Source organism: Musa acuminata, chromosome BXJ1-1 (assembly GCF_036884655.1).
Source record: "Musa acuminata AAA Group cultivar baxijiao chromosome BXJ1-1, Cavendish_Baxijiao_AAA, whole genome shotgun sequence".
Classification (NCBI taxonomy): domain Eukaryota; kingdom Viridiplantae; phylum Streptophyta; class Magnoliopsida; order Zingiberales; family Musaceae; genus Musa; species Musa acuminata.
The window spans coordinates 10,464,614-10,474,469 of NC_088327.1; the positions used below are offsets into that span (position 1 = coordinate 10,464,614).

Sequence of the window (9,856 nt, forward strand, 5' to 3'; positions counted from 1 at the left end):
AACTGGTATTTCCATGGAAAATAGATTATGCTAAAAAGCTTCAAAATATTTAATGCGTGTGACATAAAAAAATCACTCTCTCTAAGTAGTTGTTTTCCCGTAAAGATGATGTATAATAAAAATTACTCGATGATCCTGGATCACCCACGCCCAGAGAGGAGTACTTCATGTTTGCGTTCTCTAAAGAGCAATACATCAAACTCTTCAACCATTCAACAATCCAACACCTATGACCAAGTTCATAGCAGGAGACAAAAGCTACAATTGATGTTAGACGTAACCGATGACCGCCAGATAACAACAATGGTAACGTTGCAATTCAGAATACTCCGACCATTCAAAGTCAACTATATGAACATTCTTGTATCATTCAACACCTAATATGTTTAACAAAGTCAAGAGTACCCCAATTTTTTTCTTAATAACTTCATACATTCACATCGACATTTAAAAATAAAAATCTCAGTTGCATTAATGTTTTATACAAATCATTTCCTAAACTGTCCAGTATATCAAAACATAAAACATGACTAGCCTCCAAAGGTTGAATGGAGAAATCACATCCTGTAGGCGGATCAGGTTGACTATAGATTTGGATTTAAAAAATATATTTATGAATGTATGTAATGATGAATATTGAATATTTTTATCAGATTTCATGGAACCTCTAATCGTCAATTTAGCAAATATAAAGCATCATAAGAAATTCATCGACAACAAAATTGAATATAAAGTTATCTCCACATACACCAACCCATTCAAGATGCCAATCGAAACAACAATCCAAGTCTTCAAATCATCCCAACTGACATTACAAGGACGCGTATCTGATATATTATACTAAAAAGAGTCCAAATGCAACCATAAAACAGAAATTACCATCGAAATATTAAAAGGACTTCAACATAACAAAACCATCGACTGAGTTAAGTCTCACACTGAACCGTATGAAAGCATAGCATAAAATCAACGGAGCATCTAAAAACACTTCCTGTGCACAATGGCAGGGCCGGACTCCTCATACTCTGCTTTCGAAATCCACATCTGTAATGAAGACAAAGCATCTTATAAGACTTTTACTAGTCATTGAAAAAAGAACTACTAACTAAATTTAACCCTTACCTGCTGAAATGTGCTCAGCGAGGCCAAGATGGATCCACCAATCCAGACACTGTATTTTCTCTCAGGTGGAGCCACAACCTTTATCTTCATGCTGCTAGGGGCTAATGCAGTGATTTCCTTGCTCATGCGATCAGCAATGCCAGGAAACATAGTCGACCCACCACTGAGCACAATGTTTCCATACAAATCCCTCCTGATATCGACATCACACTTCATGATGGAGTTGTATGTAGTCTCATGGATACCTGCTGACTCCATACCAATGAGTGATGGCTGGAAGAGAACCTCTGGGCATCTGAAGCGCTCTGCCCCGATTGTGATGACCTGCCCATCAGGTAGCTCATAGCTCTTCTCGACTGTTGAGCTAGTTCTAGCAGCCTCAAGCTCTTGCTCATAGTCAAGTGCCACGTAAGCAAGCTTCTCCTTGATGTCACGAACAATTTCCCGCTCAGCACTGGTTGTGAAGGAGTATCCTCTCTCTGTTAGAATCTTCATGAGGGAATCTGTCAGGTCTCTTCCAGCAAGGTCAAGACGTAGGATAGCATGTGGAAGTGCATATCCCTCGTAGATTGGCACTGTATGGCTGACCCCATCTCCAGAATCCAACACGATACCTAAGGTCAGAAAGCATCATGTTTGTTAGACCTCATGTGTATCTTCTTGCATTATCACATTCCAAAACAGTGATACAATTTCAAAATATATATTTTACATGCTTGATATGAACTTTCAATGATCCAACTATTATTCTAATTATCACTGACATTTGTCCCTTTTTGAAGGCATAATAGTTAAAGCAAATTTTAAGAAAGCTAAAAAGGAATCCACTATGGAGCCAAGTATTCATACTAAAGAAGAAGAATCACGGGATCCTGTACTAGAAGTAGGATAGCATGTGGAAGTGCATATCCCTCGTAGATTGGCACTGTATGGCTGACCCCATCTCCAGAATCCAACACGATACCTAAGGTCAGAATCCAAACGGAAGAACAAGCTAGACAGCTAGCATACCTAAATGAGAACCTCTAAATGCTAGAAAGACTATCAAGTATCATGTTCCAATATCAAATAGAGGGATACCAACATAAAAAATAGAAAAATGAACAACTGTACACATCTTTATCCATATCTTAACGAATGATATTCCTATATCCTTCCTAGGGCTTCTTATTGTTGCAAGTCTGTAAATTCTTTCCATGCTGGTGGTTACTTGTACTTACGTACATGACGGAAGAAATGCACAAACATAAGTCAAATAATTAAGTCCCACAAATCTGTATCTTGAATAAAAAGCAACAAAATTATATAAAGAAATGATTACATGGATCTCATAAAGAACTCAAGTGTAAAATTACCTGTGGTACGTCCGCTAGCATAAAGGGAGAGGACAGCCTGGATAGCAACGTACATGGCAGGGACATCAAAACTCTCGAACATAATTTGTGTCATCTTCTCCCTGTTCGCTTTGGGATTAAGAGGGGCCTCTGTGAGAAGAATTGGATGTTCTTCTGGTGCTACGCGAAGCTCATTGAAGAAGGTATGATGCCATATCTTCTCCATGTCATCCCAGTTACTAACAATTCCATGTTCGATGGGGTATTTTAGAGTCAATATACCCCTCTTGGATTGGGCCTCATCACCTACATATGCATCTTTTTGACCCATTCCGACCATCACACCAGTATGTCGAGGTCGACCAACAATACTTGGGAAAACGGCCCTAGGAGCATCATCTCCAGCAAAGCCAGCCTATCACAAAAAGATGAGAGAAGGTTTTATATTTATGCATTTCAAATGATTTTTTATACAAATGATAGTATCACATTTAAAGATAAATACTGACCTTCACCATTCCTGTTCCATTATCACACACAAGAGGCTGAATGTCGTCAGTGTCAGCCATTGTTTAGATTAAACCTGTGAGAAATTGTTTGAACCACAACCCTATTATTATTGATAACTAGATTGAGCTACCTGATCAAATGATTAGGTTAAATGGAGGAACCATTGACAACCTTTTCAAATGCAACAATAAAATAGAAAACAATACATGGCCTCATGATCTTGGATGAGGAATAAGACTTGTATGCAGTTGAGTTGAATATTATAAAGGAAGGTTGAAGAACTTATACAATACAACCTTACATGGAAACTATTTTAAATTACACTAAACACAAAACAGTACTAACTCTTTACAAAGGAAAAAACTCTATGTTAAGGTGAATACTTATATCAAACACAAAACAGTACTAATTCTTTCCAAAGGGAAAAAAAGAAGCTCTAATGCTCTATGTTAAGGTGAATACTGAAATGAGTAAATGCAAGCTTATGGGAAAATAACTTATCTACCATGCCCAATAATCATGCAAGAAAAAGAGATGCAACAGAAGGAAACAAGAAACAAATGCACAGAGAATCCAAAGTATTCTTACAAATCTGCAGTGTTATTTCTTTCAAGGCTATGGACTTAAGCTCATGCAACAAATTTTGATTCCTTTGAGTTGATCTCATGGATCATCTCTTTCCATTGAATTCTATCAGGGAGACATCACTAGTTAATTCAAGGCAGCCTTACGACAACAGAACAACATTTGTCGGAAAGTGTGATGAACTACTTCTTAGTGCCCAACTAAATAGAATAGATCCCGAATATCTCTCTACTTTACATGAGACTATGCACCAATTCGATCCAAAAACTTAAACTCGACAAGTTTTGGATCAGACTCAATATGTGGCACCTGATTTTTTCGACATTTAGGATTTAGCAATGTGGGACTATTCTTTTAGTCTAGACAACAGTTACCGTCTTCGCTAGATCTCCTCACCGCTGAGAATTCGCTTTGACTCACTGATCGTCAAACAAGAGAGAACCGAGAAGAGAAAAACTCCTAACAGACTAGCAAAACGATAGCGAAAATAATCGATCAAATAAAACCGAACCAAGAAAAAGCAAAATCTCCGAGAACCCAAAAGGACGGTCTAATCGACGGCAGAAAAGAAAAAGAAGATCGATCAAAGAAAACCGAACAAGGCGCGCAAGATCTCCGACATCCAAAGAGGCCGGGTCAAACCGAAGTACCAAAAGCAAGAAAGATCGATCAACGAAAACCGACCCAAAAAAAGGCCGAATCTCCCAAAACAAGAAGGGGAACAAACCGACGTAACGATCCCAAGAACCGTGAAACCGAATCAAGGAAAGGCAAAATCTCCGACAACCCAAAAGGGCGGATCAGACCAACGGGAAGACAGCGAGATAAGTCGCTGGGTACGAAATCAACTCGGCGATCGAAGAGGAGTTTCCAAGAGGGTTTTACCTTTCGACACTGAGTAGGAATCGAATCGGCGAGCCCTAGCTACTCGTCGCAGTCGGAGGAGACCGAAGGATGGAGGTAGGAGGAAAGCAGGGGTGGGGTTTCTGCTACAATAAAGAAACAAAACTTGGTGTGAGATCGAGGGTAGGTGGCAATGTCATGTGGAACACTGTATCTCCCAATATACCAAACAGTAAAGACAAGGAAGGTTCCACATCCCACGCAGCGGTTAGGGCCGCGATAACTGGCGAAGAAGGCGTTTCCTTTCCTCTTTGCTGGCTCGGCCAACACAGGTATATCCGATCCATGAGGGGAGCCTAAAAAAGACAAGACATATGAGCTGGGCGTTATAATGTCTCCACGAGCGGGTCGGCTCCTACTGGGTTTTTAGTTGCATACATCACAGCCGTCTACTCGATCGGGCCCCAAGAGAAAGCTACAGGAGCGGTTCGATCGTGCTGATAGACAGGAATGATTGCCTTGTAATGCAAGTCATAAACTGAAGCTGACGAAAGAAATATCAGTAAATAAATAAATATTGGGTGGGAGGTTGGCTTTGGATGCGTTTTCGGCCACCCTGACCTTTCACTAATTCCACTCCAGCGGTTACTCCGAATCGGATCCTTCCATAGCTACATCTCCGCCGTCCGACGCTAAAGCTGCCAAGGCCAAAGGGTTGCAGTCGGCATCCACCGGGTGCGTCTGACGAAAACTTTGGTTTCCCGTCCCTCATCGGATGCTGCTTCGGTTACGGTCCGTCTGGAGCATCCCATCAGCAGTGCATCATTGAGTGCGGTAGAATTCCACCGAAGTCGATCACCTTTGGATTCTGGAAGCATGAACAGAGACCAAATTATCTCCATAATAGTACGTGCAAGGCTTGCTGAAGCCACACGAAAAACTACTGCAACTCGGAAAAGTGGCATGACTGAGCAAGACAACCTGAGGATCACAAGACTTGTTTCAACAAATTGGAGCATCCGTGCAACAATCAAAGGCTATACTACTTTACCACCAAATAGCTCGAGACCCGGAAGTCCAATAAGAAGACCATCCATGTTCAATTTGAGATGAGTTCTTTTGTTTAAGCTATTGCGATCATATGGAAAATGGCGTCCAAAGATTGATTTGGAGTGTTCCAAATACTTACACCCGTCAACCTGAGGACAACTGGAATCCACGAGAGTCCATGCACTCAAAACGAATATATAGAATAAGCTTTTTGCTTGTGCCTGCAAGTCAGTGTCAACATCCAAAATGAATGATACATGAAACAACCGCTGAATCTAAAAGAATTGGTGCCCGATGGCAGCAATGCACCGTCACGGACTCGCGCAAATCATTTCTGCTAACAGAATCAGCCATCAGTTTTTGCATCACAAGGGTAGGCAGTGCGCTAAATGTCATGCTGTTGGAGATGCTGATGTATGCATATAGTATCATAGAAAAACAAAAGGCTTAATTCGTCCAACTAAGCTGTGAATTCATAAAGTGATTCTTCATTGGTATCAGAAAGAGGAGAGCATAAAAAACCTGCTAGATGACCAAGTATACTATCTTGTTCAAGAGCAAGTTTTTACAATAACTGAAACAATTTGATCAAGCATTAAACAACCATGCGGATAAACCATGCCTCACAGGCAAGAACTCGAACAAGAACTGAAAGTTGCATTGACAAATGATCAGTAATGTTCGATGGCTAAATGAATGATCACAAAAGAAGCATGGAGATCATAAGAAGCACAATAATTTAACATCAAATTGACATGATTTGCAGACCTAAGAACCTCGACTCTCCTAAGTTACTTAAAACAAGTCACGCTGCTCAAAGGGGTTAAAAAAGCCCCCCTATCAAACACACTTACGGTCTAACCTGGACTAATTATGGGAAAATGGCAACTGAAGCCAAAATCATCATTGATGAAAGCAGCATGCCCCTTACATATGTGATGAAAGACGATGAAGTTTGAGAGCCATGAGGAATCTGCTGCCTGCAAATGTGCAAATTAACACAGATATCAAACTCTGAGGAAAGACAAGAAATGAAGAATACAGCACTTTGAGAATATTATTTCAGTTTTAGAACAAAATAAGGTGTCATGAATAATCAAACCATACTTCTGCTTATCTTTGAGGAGACCGCAATAGAGGACACTATCTGGCATTGGCAACTCTGTCCTGTTTCAATTATCTTCAGGATTGACGACTCTTACATACACCTCCTGGCCAAGGTACCATGTATCAAGATTCTCCACTCGTACATTCCAAAAACCTACACTATCCAGTGAGACTAGGACAGCAGTCCATGCACCTGGGAAAACCTAAAAATGAAAAAGGGTGCATTAATGTCTCAAAGGAAAACATCATCAGCAGTGAATTAGTATGACGTGACTTAGTAATTGAGAAGAGGATTCCAAATTTTGAGATACACGAGCCACTGCTAAGAACAGATTTTTGTGGATAAAATGACTTGAGAACTTTCATCCAGCTGAAAGGTGTGCCACAAGCATTGTGACAGGATCAGATGAGGACGCTCGAGAAGAATATTTCTTTTTGAATGGCATTGAGATTGTTATATTCCTTATTCAAAGGTTATGTTGGAAGACATCAATAAAAAGGAAAACATTGGTGCACAAAATCTGAACTCTCTCCTAAGGCAAAGGGTCACCACAAGTTATTGGCTACAGAGATCTGAACTGAAGTATATTCTTTTATAGCATTGGCCAAAAAGACATATCAGCACATTAAAAATAATCAAAACCGGAAGAGAACTTATCAATCATAATAAACTATATATCAGCATGCAGTAATAAGTAATTAGAAGATGAAGCAATGCACAAAGATTAGTAGTTTTCTACAATAAAGTCGATGGCACCCCATAAATAGAAGCTTGAACAATAAAAGGAAAATTCAGATCATATGATCATTTGATCACATTTATAAAATTGTAGGGAAGAGATAATTCAGAATGTTATGCACTCAAGTTTAGGCCTGAACTTGGGCTTCTGTACACAGATCATCATACTATAATAAGGAATTAACATTAATGTCACAGAGATAGGCACAACAAAAACATAAAACTCAAGCATCTTTGGAATAACCAATCACATTAGACATGAAATATCTCTTGCCATGTCAATGCAAGAAAACTTAAGAACACAAGTGAAGGAATTGAATACATGCACCACTTCATTAGTTACGAGGACAGACATTTAACGCTGACCAACTTTAATGTCATCAATATGAACTATGGGCATATCAGTGCATAGGTGAATATGAAAGTTGAATGGCAGATACCTGTGTTGTGCAGCGAGAAACACCATCCCACTTGTTGTATGTACCCCTACTGTTCTCTGTCCACTCACCATAATCCATCCTGTGATTAACCAAAAAAACAAATTTTATATGTAGAAAAGATAAACGGAATTACTACAGTTTCCTACATCTACTATGAAACACTAAAATGTGGTCCATACCCCACTACAAAGAATGCATATCCATCCATGTGGTATGTCTGAACCATAGTATCATTGTTTTGGAATATAATTTCCATGAAACTCTTGTACGTGCCATTGATCACAGACGTTCCAAGTTGAGGTGGTCTATTGAGTGGTCTAGTGGGGAAATCAAGTGTATAAACTCCCTGCTTGTTGTACTCATCAGCAAGCCTTAGAGGAGTAACAGGAGGAGAATATGATATACCATTTAGTGTAGCCCTGCGTTTTCCATTGATGATCACAGGAGGCATATTTCTCAAAACATACACCTGGGTCACATCAATCGAACCATATCTAAATGATCCTTGAGGATTAGGACGTGCAGCACCAGCACTTACATTCATCCTGAAAGGATTTTTGCAGTTAACAAGCTACAATAAGAAAGTCGATGATAGTAACAACCAAAAAGTAGTTTCATAACTTCAGGAAAATATAAAGCATCAGTAGATTCATTTTGAAACCCATTAAACAAACAACTAGCAAGAAATTCTCAAGAGTCAAGAGAAGGTCCTGCAAACAGGATCCCACCAAGGTCATACGGATGGCATGCTTACCCACAAACAGACAGAAGGGAGTTGAGAAATCGACCAACCGTGTGGTTCTTGATGTACCAATCCCCGATAAAGAGGGTGATGTCCCCATCTGGCTTCCCAAATGGCACGGCGATGACTTCACGGTTGTTGACAGTGATCCCACCATAGCCACCAGTAGCTCGCTGGAGGCCGAGGGAGGGGAAGTAGAAGAAGCTGCCGATCTGGTCCTTCACCTGGAACTGGAAGGTCCAGTTCCAGCCCGGGGGGATAGGGCAGTTGGTGCCCATCACCCCATCATGCCAGCAGTTCTTCCGGTGCTGGATTCCGTCCCTGGAAACACCGAATGAACATCAAGAAACCAAACACCATACCTTCCAAAGAATGCCAAACTCCGAAACCTCGAACACAAACCCTCAATCCATCAAAGGATACAGGGGAAGAAGTTCAAGAACGAGAAGCAGGAAAGATACCAGGTCAGGAGGACAGGCTCATCCAAGCTGTTGAGTACGTTAACGACCACATTCCAGTTGGTGGTAACGTTCATAATGGGGCCGGGAAACTGCTTCGCGATCGCGATCACCTGCCATAAATCAAATCGATGGTAACTTATAAGCCCTACGAATCACCTGTGAATCTTCTCCTAGAACTGACCAAAAAAATCTACAAAAGGACGCCGATTCGATCCCACATGCCAAAGAAAGAAATGAACAAGCATCACCCATTTCCTTCTTCGGATCGACTAGCTTTGTAGATGAAAACGAGGGAAGTCACCTTCTGGGGGACGCCGAGAGGGGAAGCGGTGATGTAGGAGACATCCCAATCGAAGTAAGCGAAGGGATCGCCGGCGGAGCTCGGGAGCATCAGCGCCGTGGCCCACACCAGCGCCACCGCCACCACCCACCCCGCCGCCGCGCTCGACCGCCACCGCCCCACCATTCCCTTCTCTCCCTCTCCTCTTGTTTTGAGTTAATTTTCTTTACACCTCTTCCTATTACCAACACCGCCTCAACAGTCTACCGCCCTTTACAGACCAATCTGCATGAGATCGGACAAGAGAGATCAGAAACAGCACCAGTATCTCTCTCTCTCTCTCTCTCTCTCTCTCTCTCTCGCATTCGGTGGTTCTTTCCGACACGCCGACATGGCATTTGGCAAGCTGTACTGAAACCACAGCATGAACAGACCACTGGCATTCTAACTTGAGAGAGAGAAAAAGAGCGTTAGTTGGAACGACAAGACACGGGTTAAATGCCACGTTAGACTTGGAACCCGAAACGGTTGTGGACGCCCTGTTTGGTGAGAGGAGCTTCGCACCTGCTTTGGCTGGGATTCAAAAGACGAGAAGAGCGCGGGACCTGAGTGGAACAACTCCGTTGCGACGGCTGAATCGACG

The 9,856-nt window shown here is 41.4% G+C and overlaps 1 protein-coding gene and 1 pseudogene across 1 annotated transcript; both read right to left on the minus strand.

Moving 5' to 3' along the window:
* Positions 1–722: 722 nt before the first annotated feature.
* Positions 723–4,632, minus strand: LOC135672436 (actin-2-like). The gene is made up of 5 exons (XM_065180919.1): positions 4,437–4,632; positions 2,966–3,039; positions 2,478–2,871; positions 1,123–1,736; positions 723–1,044 (listed from the first exon to the last, which is right to left on the minus strand). The coding sequence occupies exons 2-5, from the start codon at positions 3,023–3,025 to the stop codon at positions 979–981; spliced, it is 1,134 nt and encodes a 377-aa protein (XP_065036991.1). The 5' UTR covers positions 3,026–3,039; positions 4,437–4,632; the 3' UTR covers positions 723–978.
* Positions 4,633–5,943: 1,311 nt separating this feature from the next.
* Positions 5,944–9,399, minus strand: LOC135679123 (monocopper oxidase-like protein SKU5; annotated as a pseudogene).
* Positions 9,400–9,856: the final 457 nt, after the last annotated feature.

What these genes read in the sequence shown, in the direction of transcription:
- LOC135672436 (XM_065180919.1), bottom strand. Translation starts at nt 3,025, where the DNA reads ATGGCTGACACTGACGACATTCAGCCTCTTGTGTGTGATAATGGAACA. An exon ending in TGCTAGCGGACGTACCACAG is followed by an intron (nt 1,737 to 2,477) that starts GTAATTTTACAC and finishes TTCTGACCTTAG; the next exon opens with GTATCGTGTTGGATTCTGGA. An exon ending in CGCTGAGCACATTTCAGCAG is followed by an intron (nt 1,045 to 1,122) that starts GTAAGGGTTAAA and finishes TCTTCATTACAG; the next exon opens with ATGTGGATTTCGAAAGCAGA.